The sequence below is a fragment of the Citrus clementina genome, unplaced genomic scaffold (genome assembly GCF_000493195.1).
Source record: "Citrus clementina cultivar Clemenules unplaced genomic scaffold, Citrus_clementina_v1.0 scaffold_5, whole genome shotgun sequence".
NCBI classification, from domain to species: Eukaryota; Viridiplantae; Streptophyta; class Magnoliopsida; order Sapindales; family Rutaceae; genus Citrus; species Citrus x clementina.
Genome location: NW_006262201.1, coordinates 17,842,880 through 17,862,265, shown reverse-complemented (window position 1 = coordinate 17,862,265; position 19,386 = coordinate 17,842,880). Strand labels below are relative to the sequence as shown.

The following is a 19,386-nucleotide window of genomic DNA, read 5'->3' as shown; positions in this document are numbered from 1 at the left end:
TGTTTTTCAGCTTAATTGAATAAAGAACAAAACGGGTGGAGAGGAAGTGGGGAAAGAGAAAGAAAAGAAGAAAGTGTATTTTTTTTTTCTTTTCCCCTTTTCTTATTCTAAATTTTTTTTTTTTGAGAGAGAGAGAGAGAGAGGAGAATGAGGAGTGGGAGAGGAAGCAAAAGCTCTTGCTTTCTTTTTGCAATAAGCCTTCTTATTTTTGCTTATTGTCCTTAACAAGTAACAGCCAAACGATTCTCTATCGCCAATACGCGGTAGGGGATGTTATATGTCAATATATACATATATTCTCTCTAAATATAATAAGGACAAACCTCAGGGGAGGTATCCAAAAATTACATATAAATTCTATGGACCTAAATCACAAATGCACTTTTGCAGATATGATGTCGACTACAGAGATCGAGGAGCCGATAGAAGAGGATGAAAATGAAATGGATCCTCAACCTCCGCGGTTATCTCATAAACAATCGTTTGGTATGTGATTTGCATTTTCACATTGTTATGAACAGAATCGGTGAACAGTAGTTTTAGAATTAATTAATTAGGGAAATCGATTTATATATTATTTTAATTTGCCTATACTGATTACAATAGATCTAAATTCCTAACACACAACTTATTTGAGTTGAAATACAGTTTTAGCAGGCGCAAACAGAGCAAGAGTTGTATATACATTATTTATTATATATTACATATTTTCTAGTTTTGAACAGTAATAAAACTTACGTATTTTCTAGTTTTGAACAGTAATAAAATTTACCATCTTTACCTAGAGTTGAGGAGAGAGAAAGAGAAGAAAACAAAAAGGAAAAGAAAAGAAAAGATGTTTGGTTTAAAGTTCTAATATTTTAGTATAGATTTGTATTATTGGATAGGAGCTGTTTTATCTCCTACTAGTGTGTGTGGGTGGAGTAATAACTCTTTTAAATTTCTTAAAAACTTGTGAGCTATTTATAAAGATTAATTATGGGCTGTATTGTGTGGGCTATATATATATATATTGTACTGTATCTTATTATTAAAAAATAAATATATAAATTTAATTTTTTATTTTAAATTTTGAATTAACTACTATCTTAATGAAAGTTAAATTCAAATTTAAATTAATTAATTCGAAAAATACCAACTAGGCCCAGACATTTCTATAACCCGATTAGTGTTTCCAGAGATCAACATGCTTGACTTGTGATATGAGAAGGATGAATAATTTCTCTATAATTTTTTGAGAATAAGTGAAATTTTATTAAATAGGGACTAAATATAAGTGAAGTAGATATTCTTCAAGTGAGAGTTGAAATTTGGGTTGTGTTATACTAGACTTATTAAAGGTAATTCCAATAAGTTTTTAATTGTAAATATTAGTAGAATTCTAATTACAATATATCACTGTATAAAAAAAATGACCGAATTGTTCAAATTACATATCAAGCCATTTTGGGCATAATAATTAAATTGCCGCAGATGAGATTAGTTACCGATATATGCACTTAAATGAGTTATATGTAGTCATGTGATATTTATTATTTTCACTTCAACGACGTTCTAGTTATATATAACTGTGATTTTAGGTTAAATTATGAAAGGAAAAAAAGAAAATATCAAAAGAATGTATATGTAACTTCTTCTTTTTTTTTAAAAAAAAAAATGTATTTATTTTGATTCGTGTCTAGCAATTCTTAATCCGCGTGCTATTGAAACAGATATTGAGGCTGCGATTTCTTCACGAGTCGACGAAAGTGGTCAAAGTAAGTTCGTTGTATTTTCAATAACTGTTCAAAATATTGCCTTTATCAAAAAATTAAATTTTAGGTTCTTAAGAGTAGATATTGTAGAATTCTTATAAAAATGAAACAATAATATCAGGGATATCAATCTTTGAGTCCCAACTTGAATTTCAATATTATGTGCCATTCATCTATTCGATAATAGATTTCATAACTTGTAAAATTACTTAATCACCATCCAATAGATGAATGGCACAATGAAACTTAGATGTTGGGATATCTAACATTACTCAAAGTTAAATTATGTAAAGGACGATACTATTGGCATTCTAAAAAATAGGAAAAAGAACACCTACAATCCCAAGGTTAGGAGAAATGACCATTTAGATCCTTGTTAAGTAAATAAGAGCACTAGCTCAGCCATGCCATCATTCTCACCCCGGCATGGATCACCTCAGCCAAATGGTATGAGTAGAACACTGATAATGAGTCTTCTACGAACAAGGGCCAACCAGAGATGAGTATCAGCCAAAGGAATGTACCGACCAGAGACAAGTACCGAGCAGATACCCATTCCCCAAAGAGCGGGAACGCGATCTCACGAAATCACGACAGTTGCGCTATGTCCAGAACCGTTGAGGGAGACACGGTGTCCCACGTTTACCCACAATGTAGCAGTTGGAGTCCTATGAGGAGCTGCCACTACCCGAGATAAGGGGGGATGAAGGATAAATGGAAACATGGGACAGCGGTTATAAAAAAGGAAGAAACCAATGAAGAAAAGGGATAGAAAAATTGAGAGAAGGGAAAACTCTTCCAAATTAAAACCAGACCATTTTCAGTACAAACTGTGAGCCAATTATAAGCAACTTATCGAATCTTAATTACACCGTTTTTCTGTAAACACCTTGTGCTAACTTAGGCATCGGAGGGTCTACGCCGGTAAAACCACCGGCGTCTCTGATCCACTTTTGTTAACACAGGCTTAGTGGGAGAAGGAAGGATAATTCCAACTTTAGTGACTAGAGCGATCGTTGAAGCAAGAAGAAATTGACATCCACACTATTGACTACATAAACGTTGGTGAAAAGCTACCACCAAATTAGTAGTTACCGGAGAAGCAGCGAACGGTTGGATATGGATGCGTCAAGGAAGGATGCCTTAAGGGATGACAATGAAACTGTCGAGACGATCACTCTTCAGGAGATTGCGAATGAAGCTCGAGAGAGGATGATGCAAGATCGACTGGAGTGGATGGAGAAACAAATGGAGACTCTCACGGCCATATTGTGTGAGCTGAGGGATGAGCGGAGAAGGGACTGCGAAACCCCCGTGGGGAGAGAGGAAGTTGGGGCAGAACCTAGCCTCCGGAGGCGTAGAGTCGAGGAAATCCCTCTATCGGTGGACCAACCTTATGGGGTGCACCCCCATAAAAGTACTGGTCAGGTTCCAGGGGAGTGCGTGGGTGAAGGGGGGAATCAACCTCACCCCGGACGGGTACTGAAAATTGATGGCCGAAGGGCCAGTGTTGATGAAGGAGAGCTCAGACAGTGGTTGCAGAATGCCGAGCAGGAACGAGATCAGATAGCTGCGTGCGATCTTGACCGTGCGGTAGAATTAGAGGGAGAGGTTCGCAGATTGGCGCAGGTGATAGAGGAGATTTAGGGCAAGAGAAAGCCTCCGAGCTGGAGGATAATGCTAGATAAAGAATCTCTGTTATCAACCGAGATCATGGGTATTGTAATCCCAAGAGATTTTTGCTTCCCCGACCTCAAATACTCCGGGCGAAGTGATCCGCTGGTGCATATTGAACGTTTCAACGACATGACGGGTGTGCAGGGGCTGACACCAGCTCAGAGGTGCAGGGTGTTCCCATTGACACTAGAGGGACGAGCCCGAGAATGATACTGCAAGCTGCCACGGGAGAGTATAAAAGGGTACGAGCAGATGTGCCATGAGTTGCCGAGCAGTTCCGATGAGCTGTGGCCCTAGAGGATGACAGGATGGAACTTATGGGGATGAAACAGGAGGAACACGAATCCATTTGGAATTTTATAAAACGATATCACCGAGCCATGCTGGATCTGGGAGTTTTTAATCACCCGCAGGCGTTGAGAGGATTAAAAGAAGGTGTAAGAATAGGCCGATTGTGATATAACTTAAGAAGCCCCCTAGTGCAGAATTACTCGGCGGGGTATGAACAGGCGAGGCGAGATATGGAAATCGAAGAGGAGAAATCGGCAAGGATAAAAAGTGAACAGCTGGAAGAGCTGAGACGAAAGGAACCGAGAGCCCCGAACTAGAGCGGATCGGGAAAGCGAGCTGGGAAATCCTCAGTAATGGGCGGAATATCAGCTCGGTCCCGCCCTTACCCCATAGCTCAGAGACCACAACAGTTCCAACGCAGCCGGGCTCAACCTCCACGCCCCCCATTCCCGGAGCGGCAACGAGAATTCAGGCAGATAGCTGCCCACCCTTATCACAACACTCCTAGAGCATTACATACAACTAACTCCAGGGCTGGACTACCAGATCAGCTACCAACGATACCAGCCCGAGGTGATATCCATGATAGTCGAGCAGTTCAACTGGTTGACCAGAGCTTGGCATATAGACAGTACACTCCATTAAAAATCTCCATGGAAGAATTGTATGAGAGGATCGAAGGACGAGGCCTGCTATACCCTCCGACCCTTATAACAAAACCTGCTCACCGATGTGATAAGAGCAGATTCTGAAATTCCACGACACTCACGGTTACATTATCAGCCAATGTCGTGATCTAAAGATTCATGTGGAGGATTTGGTGAGGAACCGGTACTTAGATGAATACGTAGATGGAGTGTCCCCCGTCATTGAATTACAATACACGCGAGATGAAGGAGTTGAGAGAAGCCTGGAACGTGAACAGCCAACTATCCGTGTAATAGCAGGAGAGCCAACATTGGCTGGGGACTCAAACAGGGCACGGAAGAACTATAGGAGATACGCCATGACCAGCAAACAAGTGTTTTTCAATTTGCCAGCAGCCAAGAGGGCAAAGGTGAGGCAAGTTCCCATTATGTGGACAGATGATGACAAAGAGGGTATCTTATATCCTCATGAGGATGCACTGGTGATTAAGGCAATGGTGGCTGGTATAGAATTGCGGCGAATACTGGTGGACACGGGCAGCTCGGTTGACATCCTGTTTAAGTCGGCCCTAGATGATATGGGAATTTCAAACTTAAAACTGGAGAGGGCGAATACATCCTTGAAGGGATTTGAAGGAGGACGGTTAACCTCCATGGGGATCATCGAGCTCCCGATTACTGTGGGGTCAAAACCGTTTGAAAAGATAATGATGCTGGACTTCGTCGTGGTAGAAGAGAGAAGCCCTTACCAGATGATACTGGGGCAACTTTTCATGAGGATAAGCCAATGCGTTATATCTACGCATTATCTGGCGTTGAAATACAGAGTCAACAGAGTTGTAGGAGTAGTAAAAGGTGACTAGAGAATGGCGAGGAGCTGTTATGCTACATCGGCCAAGGAGACACTACAGGTTACCTCCCTGGATAACCGAGGAGATTCTAAAGAGGGTCGCCAGGAACCTGTTGAGGAGCTGGAGGAGGTTGTTGTGAGCAAGGATAACCCGAGCAGAATGGTTAAGATCGGGTCAAGATTGGGCGAAGCAATAAAGGGCGAGTTGGTGAAATGCCTACAGTCCCATGCAGATATATTTGCTTGGTCCCATGAAGACATGCCAGGAATTGACCGCAGGATAGCTTGCCACAAGCTGGCAATTAAGAAAGGGGCGAGGCCGGTAAGGTAGAAAATGAGGTGTTTTAACTAGGAAAGGTACGAGGCTATAAATACCGAGGTAGAGAAGCTGTTGAAAGCAGGATTTATAAGGGAAGCTAAATACCCAGAGTGGATTTCCAATATAGTATTGGTAAATGAAGGATGTGTGTGGATTTCACAGACCTCAATAAGACATGCCCAAAGGACAGCTTTCCCCTACCAAAAATAGATCAATTGGTGGATTCAACGGCGGGTCACAGTCTGCTCAGTTTCATGGATGCCTTTTCGAGATACAACCAAATACCCATGAACGAGCAGGGTGAGGAGAGTACCACCTTTATAACTAACATTGGTTTGTTTTGTTACAGGGTGATGCCTTTTAGCCTAAAAAATGCAAGAGCTACCTATTAAAGGTTGGTGAATAAGATTTTTAAACCATTGATCGGTCACACTATGGAGGTATATGTGGATGATATGATCACGAAGTCTAAAGAACCGATGGATCATGTGAAGCACCTAGAAGAGACCTTTGAATTGCTGAGGAAGTATGAAATGAAGCTGAACCCGGAGAAATGTGCATTTGGAGTCAGCTCGGGCAAGTTCTTGGGATTCCTGGTGAGTCACCGAAGGATCGAGGCCAACCCGGAAAAAATACAGGCAGTAACAGAAATGAAGTCCCCTCGAACAGTTAAGGAGGTGCAGAGCCTTATAGGGAAATTAGCAGTACTGAACCGGTTCATCTCGCAGGCCACAGACAAATGCCACCCTTTCTTCCAAACCATAAAGAAATGGAGGAAGATAGAATGGACGTCAGAATGTGAAGAAGCATTCGAGCAGCTTAAGGAATACCTGGCCCGCGCTCCGTTATTATTGACTCCAAGGGAAGGTGACCAGTTGTATTTGTACTTAGCAATCTCTGAATGGGCTACCAGCTCGGTATTAGTCAGAGAAGAAGAAGGAAAGCAACACCCAGTATACTACACCAGTAAGGTCCTGGTAGACGCGGAAACCAGATATCCACTGATGGAGAAATGTGCACTAGCTTTAGTCACGGTAGCACGCAAGCTCAAACCATATTTTCAGGCCCACCCGATAGTTGTGTTGACTAACCAGCCCCTTCGGCAAATGCTCCAAAAACCAGATGCGTCTTGTCGGTTAGTAAAATGGTCCGTGGAGTTGAGCGAATTTGATCTATCCTATAGGCCCCGAGGAGCAATCAAAGCTCAAGCCCTAACCGATTTTATGGTTGACCGTGCTGAACCAGAGGAGGAAACTCAGGGGGAGCAACTAATGGAGCAAGATAAACTAGGTGGGGTGTGGCTAGTAATGGTTGATGGATCATGTAGTGAACAAGGGTCCGGAGCAGGAATTGTAATACGAAGCCCAGAAGGGACCGAAATAACGTATGCAGTGAAGTTTGAATTTCAGCTCACAAACAACCAAGCTGAATATGAAGCCTTTATCACTGGGCTTGGACTTGCACACGCACTAAGAGCAGAAAGAATAGAAATCCGAGCAGATTCTCAATTAGTCTGCAATCAACTCAGTGATCAGTTCCAAGCAAGGGAAGAGAAGATGGGGTTTTATTTGAAGAAGGCAAAGCAGATGGTTGGGCTTTTTCAAGCGGTAGAGGTGAAGTAGATACTCCGGAATGAGAATTACCGAGCAGATATATTGGCCAGAATGGCTGCTATTGCAGATCCAAAGTTACCTATGTCAGTCCCACTAGAGGTGATGACCTCACCAAGCATAGGGGAGGAAGTAGAGGTAATGAGAATAAGCACCGAGAAATCCTGGATGGACCCGATTCTCTCGTACATCTGCGATGGAATTCTATCGAAGGACAAGAGGCAAGCAAGGAAGTTAAAATGACGAGCAGCAAGGTACACGCTACTCGATGAGGTGCTCTACCACCGAGGATTCACCTTGCCCCTTTTGAGATGTTAGGATGACGAGGAAGCAGATTATGTACTGAGAGAAATTCATGAAGGAATATGTGGCAATCACTCGGGAGCGAGAACTTTAGCCTTCAAGGCACTCCGGCAATGATACTTCTGGCCAACCATGCACCAGGATGCGAAAAGTATGGCAAGGAACTGTAAAGTCTGCCAAACCTTCTCAGAGGTTCCTGCACAACCCCCAGAAAAGCTGACCACTATGACATCCCCATGGCCTTTTGCCCAATGGGGAATCGACCTGCTTGGTCCGTTACCTAAGGGCCAAGGAGTGGCAACACACGCAATTGTGGCAGTAGACTACTTCACTAAATGGGTAGAAGTGGGAGTCCTCAGCTAAATCACGGAGAGAAAGACGACGAATTTTATTTGGAAGAATATCATCTGCAGATACGGGATCCCCTATGCCATCGTTACAGACAATGGGAGGCAATTTGACAACAACAATTTCAAGAAATTTTGCCGAAACTTGAGGGTGGACCTGAAGTTCTGCACCCCCGCACACCCCCAGGCAAACAGACAGGTGGAAGCAGCCAACAAAGTAATAAAGAAACTTCTGAAAACAAGACTGGGAGAGAAGAAGGGAGCTTGGGTCGATGATCTACTAGGAATACTGTGGGCTTACCGGACAACTTACAAAACCGCCACAGGAGAAACCCCGTTTGCTTTAGCTTTTGGTCATGAGGCGACAGTCCCAGCAGAAATCGGAGTGGGGACACATCGGACAGAATACTTCAACAAGGAGCAAAACGACGAGCAGATCTGCTTGAGCCTGGACCTGCTGGAGGAGAAAAGAGAAGGGGCCTCGCAGAAAGTGGTCCAGTGTCAGCAAAGAGTCATGCGCTATTACAACAAGAACGTAAGCATGAGACAGTTTCGAGCAGAGGATTGGGTACTTAGGAAGGTGAACCAAAACACTAGGGATCCTAACCATGGCGCTCTTGGCCCGAAATGGGAAGGCCCGTATAGGGTGATACGAGTGACTGGACCAGGAGCTTACAAGCTAGCGTACCTAGATAGACGAGACGTGAAGAGATCGTGGAACGCCGAGCATTTGAAGAAGTATTTCCAGTAAGCAAAGTGCTCTACTAAGTCTTCATTTTGATAAGTTATCTTTGTTAAATGCATGATGACTTGTTGAACATGCACATATTCCGCATGTCTGTAATGCATTCAAGTTTCAATAAAGATGAATTCAGCATAAAATTCCCCTGCTAGCAAGCCCATTAAATTTTTACTAAGGCAAGTAAGTGTCTGCTCCTGCTCGGTCAACAAAAGACCAGTAGGCAATTTTACGAAATTCTACGAAGGCAAGTAAGTGTCTGCTCCTGCTCGATCAACCAAAGACCAGTAGGCAATTTTATGAAATTCTACTCAGGCAAGTAAGTACCTGCTCCTGCTCGGTCAACGAAAGACCAGCAGGCAATTTTACGAAATTCTACGAAGGCAAGTAAGTGTCTGCTCTTACTCGGTTAACGAAAGACCAGCAAGCAATGTACAAAATTCTACTAAGGCAAACAAATGCCTAATCCTGCTCAGTCAATGAAAGACCAGCAGGCAATGCTACAAAATTCTACTAAGGCAAACAAGTGCCTATTCCTGCTCGGTCAACGAAAGACCAGCAAGTAATTTTACGAAATTTTTATTAAGGCAAGCAAGTGCCTATTTCTGCTCGGTCGCTTAAGGACCACCAGGTAATTTCACGAAATTTTACTAAAGCAAACAAATGCCTATTCCTGCTCGATCGCTTAAAGGACCAGCAGGCAAATCTATAAATTTGGTTATGGCAAACAAGTGTCTATTCCTACTCAGTCGATTAAAGAACTAGCAGGCAAAGCCAACTAAAAGTGTTAAGGCCATTTACAGAAACGATCTATAAGCAAAACCACAACAGAAGAGCTAATAGAAAGCATCTAAAATTTATACTCAAAATGTTTACAAAACAGATGAAAGTTTAGAGTTTATACAAAAAAAGACCTAAAAATTAGGAGGATCGATAGTTGAAGGATTGGCAATCTCGGGAGGTGGAAGATCAGCAACATCGGGAGAATGAGGCATGGACCCTTGACCCACTTGAAGAGCACGGCCCCCAGCTCCCCCCTCATGCGCCCCACCTGAGTGAGGTTCCACCTGGTTCTGATCCCCCTGCTTTTTGTCCCCTTGGTCGGACTCAGCCATATATCTCTGCACTCCAACCTCCAGCTTGCTCATGTCAAGCTCAGGATATTCCTCCTTAAGCACAGACATGATGCACTTGTAGCAGAAAGCAACCCCAGAGTCATACTCTACCTCCAGCCAATCATCCACATCAGCAGATTTGCCTTTCACCTCGGCCAACTGCTCATTTAGAGATTTGATTTCTCCCTCAAGAGCCGTCTTCAAGGTGTCCCGCTCACTCTGAGTGGCCTGGAGATCAGACTTCAGATCACCCAACTCACTTTCAAGCTTGATGGAGGTGGACTTAGCCATGGCCACTTTCTCCTCCAGATCCATGATTTGCTTGCGCAGATCAAGCAACTTCTCCTTCGAGCGATCGGCGGACTCAGCTTTCTTCTTTAAGTCCTGGTTATCAGCTTGAAGCCTTCTCTCATGGAGAAGGGACCTGTTCTTGTAGCACGAAACCAGGGTGGCCAGCTTAAAGGAAACTCTTTGAACGGAACCAGCTAACTCGACGAAGTTCATGCTCTCGATATCCTTCACCATCTTAGGCCCCACCGATTTGTCGTAATCCCTCTGGTACGGGCTTAGGTAGTCAACTTGATCCCGAGACGGAAGAGAAGAGGATCAGTCCCCGGACTGAACGCTGACTTCAGGACTCTTATCACTCACCATTTTTCCGAGGTGGAGGAGGAGGCAGAGCAGGAACAGAAGCCTTGGGTGGACCAACATTGGCTTTCTTTGGAAGAGGAGGAAGATTGCTGGAGCTGCTTGGAGCCCGACAACACTTTCTGGTCATCGCGCTGAGGATCTTGTTATCCATTCCGGCAGCTATGTCCACTAAACCTGAACCGACCAAGTTTGTTGGTGACAGGAGGTCTTGGCAGGTAGACGCGTTCACCAGAGCAGTTTCCACCTGGAGCAAAGGTCGGTCTTCAAGTTCCTTAATCAAACCCCACGACTCTGAAAAAGTAAACAAGGTTAAAGAACCCAATAAGTGGCAATTTGAGAAAGAATATAGGCAAAAAATGAGCGACCTGGGGTGACAAAATGCGTTGGAAGGTAAATATCACCACCAAGTGAACGAGCTACTGTACACCAATTTTTTCCAGCAAAGAAGAATTTGTTCTTTCAATTTTTACACGATGAGGGGAAGCCGGTGATTGGCTTCCTCTTCACGGAGCTCGACATGAAATAGTACCAGCCTACTTCCTTCAGGCTACTCCTCAGCTGGTATAAATGCTTTACTTCAACAAGAGAGGGCTTCTCTGATCTACACCTCTCCCATAACACATACATAGCCGAAAGAACCCTCCACCCATTTGGGTGTAGCTGACCTGGGGCCAGGTGCATACCACCTAGTATCTTGGCAAAGTAACGCTGAAGGGGCATCCGAGCTTCTAGCTTGAAACTCTCCAGGTGCATCGTCACATACCCCCTCGGAGGCCGACTAGGAACGTCGCCTTTCCCAGGAACTACAAGAAGAACCTCCTCAGGAATGTTGTAGAGATTCCTAAGCTTGAACAAATCAGTTGGGGTAGTGGCACAAGCTATGTATTCAATAGGGTAAGAATCCGCTTGCACCCTATGGCTAAAGTTCCTTTTCTTAGGGGGTCTGCTTAGCTCGGAACTGCTCCCCTCACCATCACCTACTTCTTCAGGGACCCCAACCCCACCAGAACTGTGATTCTCACCCAAGCCCGACGCAGTGCCACCTCTGTTTCCTACAAGCTCTAATTCAGGGGAGGGTGAAGTGGCCATGGGACGAGGGTATTCAGGGGTATCCCTATAACAGGAGGAACCTACACTGCGAGAGGAGTGTAGAAGGTCACTGAGTCCAAATAAATGGGGATATGAATCCTCTATCTCTTCATCGCTCTCGACTACAATTCTTTTTCCTCTTGGGTTGGACATACTGAAGTTTAAAAAGGGAAAGCACAAATAACTAAGAGTGTGGATACAAAAAAGGGACAAACACAGAACCCACAATACAAAACTCAATCAACAACAACCAGAGAAGGGGTTGAAGGCTATACTTGGAATAGACTGGCACTGATGATGTTGCTGTGATAGAGAAAAGACCCAGCAAATGGAGATCCCAGACGCGGAAAGTGTGAACGAAGTTCGAAGGAGTTGTCTTACGGCAGAGAAGCGAATAGCAAAACAAGGATGACTTTAGTTTAGGGATTTGAAACGAAAATGGGGAAATGGAAGCGTTTGAGTGATAGGAGTGCCAGCTCATTCACCGTATATCGAGGATGGATAGCGCGTCGTTTCAAATTTCAAATACGAGGAGTCTGGAAATGCCACGTCAATAACCGTTATAAAAGGCCATACGAAACGCAAGCCCAGATATGCAATGGACATGCTCATAAAGGCCCATGCATAGGTCAGAATCTCTCTAGACGAAAAATGGAACCTCAGGTCCATCCCAGTAAACAGAAGACCAGATGAGAAGTTCCCTAGATCGATGAGATTTGATTATCAGTTTCTACTCTCAACCCGTTTCACTCGCAAGACTAGAAACTGGGGGACTGGCGTTAAGTAAATAAGAGCACCAGCTCAGCCATGCCATCATTCCCACCCCAGCATGGATCACCTCAGCCAAATGGTACAAGTAGAACACTGATAATGAGTCTTCTACGAACAAGGGCCAACCAGAGATGAGTATCAGCCAGAGGAATGTACCGACCAGAGACAAGTACCGAGCAGATACCCATTCCCCAAAGATCGGGAACACGATCTCACGAAATCACGACAGTTGCGCTATGCCTAGAACCGTTGAGGGAGACACGATGTCCTACGTTTACCCACAATGTAGCAGTTGGAGTCCTATAAGGAGCTGCCACTACCCGAGATAAGAGGGGATGAAGGATAAATGGAAACGTGGGACAGCTGCTATAAAGAAGAAAGAAACTAATGAAGAAAGGGACAGAAAAATTGAGAGAAGGGAAAACTCTGCCAAATTAAAACCAGACCATTTTCAGTACAAACTGTGAGCCAATTATAAGCAACTTATCGAATCTTAATTGCACCGTTTTCCCGTAAACACCTTGTGCTAACTTAGGCATCAGAGGGTTTACGCCGGTAAAACCACCGGCGTCTTTGATCCACTTTTGTGAACACAGGCTTAGTGAGACAAGGAAGGATAACTCCAACTTCAGTGACTAGAGCGATCGTTGAAGCAAGAAGAAATTGACATCCACACTATCGACTACATAAACGTTGGTGAAACGATCTGAACGGGCAAAGGGCGAGCAGATTTCAGCATCAACACCTAACATTACTCAAGGTTAAATTATGTAAAGGACGATACTATTTGCATTCTAAAAAATAGGAAAAAGAACACCTACAATCCCAAGGTTTGGAGAAATGACCATTTAGATCCTCGTATTTTTAATAAGAAAAACCAAGATCCCTTTTGAGTAAAATACCTTTGGCTCTATTAACTCAAAAAAAAAAAAACAAATTGACTCTAATGTTTTATAATAAAATAGAAATATAATGTTAAAATAAATGTAACAACATATACATATTAAAACAAATTTAATATTTAAAAATATTTTAATATTTTACAATATTATATTTTATTAAACTAAATTTTATAATAAATAGAAACGTAATATTAAAATAAATATATGAATATTAAAATTATTTAAAATATTATATAAAATAATTTTAATATTATTTCAATACATTAGATATTTTATTAATTGTAACATCTATTTAACTCAAAGATTTATTTAAAATTTTTATAATAAACACAAATATATTGTTAAAAGAATATAATCATTTATCCTTTTAAAATTATTTTATATATTAAAAAATTCTAATCTTGTTACTTTACTAGAAAATTTAACTATTTAAATTGTATTTATATTTATTAAAAAAAATTAAAGTCAATTTTTTTAGTTACTATCTATTAAAGATATAGGGATGACAATTAGCTTATATGGGTTGGATCTACTCTGCTGCAGATCCAGATCCATAATAAAAATCAAGATCCGTATCTGCTCCAGATCCGTCATGAATTCATATATTTCGCTCCATATCCAGATCCAAAAAAGAAATATATATATATATATCTGCTCCAAATCTTAAAAAAAAATTAAAATCTAAATCTGCTCTAAATCCGTCATGAATTCTAAAATTCAGTAATAAAAATGTAATAATTTTTTAGAATGAAAATTGAAGGCTAAAATATATTGATAACAAATAAATTATACATTTTTTCTCAAAAATATAATAAATATTATAGCTTATTCTTTTACATCAAAACAACAAATAAGAAAGATAATAAAATATCATTCAAAAGTAATTGCAGGAGTAATATCAATCTAATATTTTATTGTCTCCTTCATCATTCTAATATCCACGACACACGCACCCTCATTCCTACAACATTAGATAATGACATATAAATTAAATATGATTTATATTCAGTGCTTTATTATTTTTATTATGACCATATTTGACTAAATATATGAATAACTATATTCCTTAAAAATTATTTGGTCAATATAATAAAATAAATTGCCAGGTTGTATTACTTGGCTTGCAATTTGAATATTGCATGTACATGCTTTGGGGATGACTAACCTTTAAATTTGCAAAACTAATCTTTAAGTTTTAAGAGTTTAAATGTATGGTAAATACCACTAATATGCTATAAATAAAATATATTATCATTATAATTCCACATTGTTAAGAGACTTTTAAAATAAAATAAAATTAAAAGATGAGTGGATATGGATAGGATTTAGATATTGAGATAGATCCAGACCTGCTCTAGATCCGTGTTAGATCTGTACATCGATATCTAAATCTGATCTAAATTTATTTTAAACCGACCCAAATCCGATCCGATTGGATTTGGACCACGTGGATCTTGGGTCTAATCCAATCCATTGCCATCCCTATAAAGATATTATAGTAAAAAAGAATTATTGGTGTCCCTTATGGAAATCTTAGGGTCTACATGATCATATTTTTAAATCTTGAGAATGTAGTCATCCTTTTTCCTTTAAAATATTAGTTTTTCTCTATGCACTCCATTGAAACCAAGATGGATTGCTCCTTGAAACTAAGCTGAGGTGCCAACGTTTATCAAAGATACCAAAGCCTACTGCAGCTAAATTAATTACTATTTAAATTAATTATCTTTATTTACTTTGAAAGACTCAAATAACATTGAATCCATCAAAGTAATTAATCAAATAATTACCTTTCTCTATCATAATTTGTAATTAAGAAAGATTGATTGTCAATCAACATAAAGATTGATTGACTTAATAATTGCTAATCAATCATTATTTTCAGATTATGTTAATTGTATCATTTCCTTTTTCATGTTTCAAATTATATAAATTGAACTTTTGTTCTCATGAATTAATAATTAAGAGTGAAATTTATATTTTTTGTATTGTTTTTGAAAAGTTTTCACAAGAGACACTGAAAAATAAAAAAGTGGGTGATGATTTGAGAGAGAGTCCAAATGTTTGAGAATATGATATTTATCTAATGGAGGCTAAAATTATATCATTGGTCCACTGGTAGGCTTTTTGGTGAAAAAGAAAGTGCATAAGAGTATTGTTAGGTATCTTAACATTCAACTGATGTGATATTTATCTATTGGATAGTAGTTAAGTAATTTTATAAAATATGAAATCCATCACCTAATAGATAGTGACACATGGCATTGGAATTTAAATTGGGACTCAAATGTTGGGATCCCTAATTTAGAATTTGATATAATGCTTAGATATCAAAAGAGTAGAATATTTTGAGAGTTTTATGTCACATTTAGCAAAAAAATCAAGAATATTCCTTAGCACAATCGTATTCTTTCCATAAACTTGTATGCCCAATCTTGGCTATGGATTTCCAAGCCCATAAAATATAGTAAACTCTTGCATACGACATTTTTATATTGCTCCGAGTGTTGTGTTAAAATGATTAATCTTGTGATCATTGTGCCTTAATTATAATTATTCACATATCCTTTATTTATTGGTTCAAAATCATTCCAAATAATTATGATAAATTATGTTCGGATTGGTCTTTTTGTTAAAATTAGTATTGTTCAACAATTTTTTTATTGATAACTTTTGTTATTGCTACAACTCGATAGAAGAGACTTGCGAGGAAAGAAGTACACTCTCCAAATTGTATCGAGCTGCATTAGATGATGATTGGCAGACAGCTGAAACTATTTTTGACTCGCATGAAGATTACGTGAAAGCTTCTCTCTCAAAGCTAGGGGAAACGGCTCTCCACGTTGCAGCTTCTGCAGGCCGCATTGATTTTGTGAAAAATCTGTTAGGGTACTCACCCCAGGTTTTAAAACTCACGGATTATTTTGGACAGACAGCTCTTTCTTTAGCGGCAGCATCCGGAAACTTGGATCTTGTCCAGTTAATGACTGAGGATAACGAACACTTGGCACTTGATCGAGAAAGCGTTGACCAATATTTGCCAATTCACGCAGGAGCGATGTCAGGCCATAAGGAGGTGGTACTGTACCTTTATTCAATCACTGAAGGTCAATTAGACAATAAGGATCTCATTGAATTGCTCATCATTCTTATAAAAACCGATTTATATGGTAAGCACTACCTTTCTTTCTTTTCGTTTTTTTCCCTCCTTTTTGACGATATGGTGATAGGATAAATTCATAAATATCAGATAAATTCATAGGATCATTTCTTAAATTTCTTAGATATCATTGGACATACGCAACAATTATAGAAAACTAATTTGCTGTTTGTTTTTTAGCTTGAAGTTTGAATTTAACTTTTTTCATACATTTATTTATTTTAAGTTGTTTTTTTTTAACTTATCACTTATTATCAGACAATTTTATCTTAATAGAAAAAATAAAAAAAATCCACTTTTATTGAAGTCTAACTGAAAATTTTTAATTTCAAATCTCAAAAATATCCTTAACAATTCATATATTTTTAATATTATGTATAAACCTTATATTTTTGAATTATTCTTGAATTTTTTTAATGCTTTAAATTTTTATTCACATGATAACATTAACTAAACTGAAATATTGAACAAATGAAATTATGTCAATTGTGATGAATCAAAAATAAAATAACAGTGTTGACTTTATAATAAAATTTGATGTTATAATTACCTCTTTTATTAAAAAATTATATTAAGATCAACAATGATAGTATTTTTTTTAATGTTAGAAAACTAATCAACTTGTGAAAATTATAAATTGTGAAGAACAAATATATTCACCACTTAAAAAGATATTTATGTCAAACTATTAGCTTTTAAGTTTTTCTCTTCAGATGTTGAAAAAGAAAAAAACTAACATGTCATTCAAACATCTTCATTCAGACCTATTAAGACTTCAACTAAATTCATACTTATTCAGATTTCAGATAAAAAACAAACGCAACCTAAGAATCATTTGAGTGGCGGCAGAAGAAAGATAGAGGAATTTAAGATAATTAATGTTATAACTACAAATTAATGTAAATTATTTTTTTCACAAATTGATGTGGCATTACATGATTGGTTGAAGGAAAATATAAAATATTAAAAATAAATTATGTGGACTAGGTGATATCTTTATTGGATCACTCATGTGATCCCACATCAATTTGTATGAAAAAATTTATAATTGTATCATTTAAGAAATAACTAATATTAAGAATTTTATTATTATTATGCCTATATATATATATATATATAACTTGTAGCTTTAACGTTATTGTTTTTCATAAATTCTCTCGGTTTTGTACAAGGAATGCCTTAATTTCTCGTCATGGACTAGGATTTAACAAATAAATAAGCCAAGTGAAAACCTTCATGGTATATGTCATATATATAGTCTGCAGAAATCAATTGTAATGATATAGCTACAAATAATTTTATACAAAATAATATGGCATACTATCATCAATTAATAAAAATATTGCTTGATTCACATGATTTATTTTTATCTAACCAATGATACCACGCCACATCAGCGGAAATAATTTATAGAAGAATTTGTGACTGTTATATTAGTCATTTTGAGTACGAAAAAGAAATATCAATGCAAATTTATATATCCGGTGTTTGCTGCACCCAGAGGTTGCGTTGCGATTATTTAAGGATCACCCGCAGTTAGCGACTCTTCGTGATTCAAACGAGGAGACTGCATTGCACGCCTTAGCAGGAAAGTCAATGATGTCTTCTTACTTGGCTAATCAAAATCAGCAAGGGATGCTTCAGAATTTCTTCAGCTCAGGTAAGTTCACTAAACTGTAAGACCTTCGGCATGCCCTTGCTTGCTTATGCTGCTTTCACAAACAAAATTTTACATTTCATTTTACAAATATATATGATTTAGAAAATGAGGAACATTAGAGTAGGACTATATATATATCTATATATTTTGGTCGAACATACATAGTATATTTGCGTAGGGTTTAACATAAGAGTTAGTCAGAATTCGTATTTGTCAGTCTCTAATTAGGTTCCCATTTTATTAAAATAAGGAATATCTTATTAGAAGGGGATTCTATTTATATATTTAATATGTCTAGGGGAATTTGTTTTTGGGGTAGGGAATGAATTTCCATAATGCTCCTCCAGCATTTTTATCTCACTATCAAGTTGTCTGTAGCTAATGTTGGCTCAACAAAACTTTCACTTTCACATACCGTGCTCGAGCAAGCGATTACGCTGGTAGAAATCATTTGGAAAGAAGTCATACGGTCGCAAGACTCAGAAATTTCGACATTAATTGAACGACCATTTCAACTAACATTTGTTGCTGCCGAGAAAGGGAACATCGAGTTTCTAAGAGTACTTATCCGTGAATATCCTTATATAATATCGAAACATGACGACATGGGTCGTACCATGTTTCATATTGCAGTTTTGAATCATCAAGTGAAAATCTTGGAGCTCATAAATGAGATGGGTTCAATGAAAGATAGGATCGTTTCGAGAAGAGATTACGGAGGAAACAATATACTGCATATGGCTGGAATGCAACCAAGCAATGAGGGGCCCAACGTTGTATTCGGAGCAGTTCTCCAACTGCAACAAGAGGTACTTTGGTTTAAGGTGAGTATTCAGGCTACTCTTCTGCGTAAAAAGTAAAAAGCTTGTTTTCTTTACCTCATTCAAAAACTGTTTTGTGACATCGAAAGCAGAAAGTGAGTGAGATTGTGCGGCCAGTGGATGCTGAAGCTAGAAACTATGGTTTACAAACGCCTAGAGAATTATTCACTCAGAGTCACCGAAGTTTAATTGAAGATGGGCAAAAATGGATGAGGGAAACTGCAGATTCATGCATGGTTGTCGCTACACTAGTTGCCACAGTGGTTTTTGCTGCAGCTTTCACCATACCGGGTGGCAATAAAGGAGATACAGGAGTTCCTATTTTTATTGAAGAGGCTTCCTTTATAGCGTTTGCCATATCAGATGCAGTAGGGCTGGTATTCTCTGCAACATCAATACTAACTTTCTTGTCCATTCGTAGTTCCGTCTATTCAGAGGAGGACTTCCTCTGGCGGGTGCCCGGGAGTTTAGCGTCTGGACTTGCATCACTTTTTATGTCAATAGCAGCAATGATGGTGGTCTTTTGCGCAACTTCTTTCACTATTTTTCACGGCCGATTGCCATGGCTTCCTGTTCTTGTTACCGTGATTTCCTCTATACCAGTCCTCCTGTTCATTCGGCAATATCACCGTTTCTTTGCTAATACTTTGGGTGTGCTCCAGTTATCTTCTTTCGTGTAG

At 39.1% G+C, this 19,386-nt stretch overlaps 1 protein-coding gene and 1 pseudogene across 1 annotated transcript; one reads left to right on the top strand and one right to left on the bottom strand.

The window, feature by feature from the left end:
- Positions 1-9,451: 9,451 nt before the first annotated feature.
- LOC112097992 lies at positions 9,452-11,545 on the bottom strand (annotated as a pseudogene).
- A 285-nt stretch (positions 11,546-11,830) lies between these two features.
- LOC18042238 (ankyrin repeat-containing protein ITN1) lies at positions 11,831-19,386 on the top strand. The gene is made up of 5 exons (XM_006432153.2): positions 11,831-12,020; positions 15,762-16,235; positions 17,727-17,885; positions 18,264-18,709; positions 18,799-19,386. Exons 1-5 carry the CDS (start codon positions 11,831-11,833, stop codon positions 19,384-19,386), a joined length of 1,857 nt encoding a protein of 618 aa, XP_006432216.2.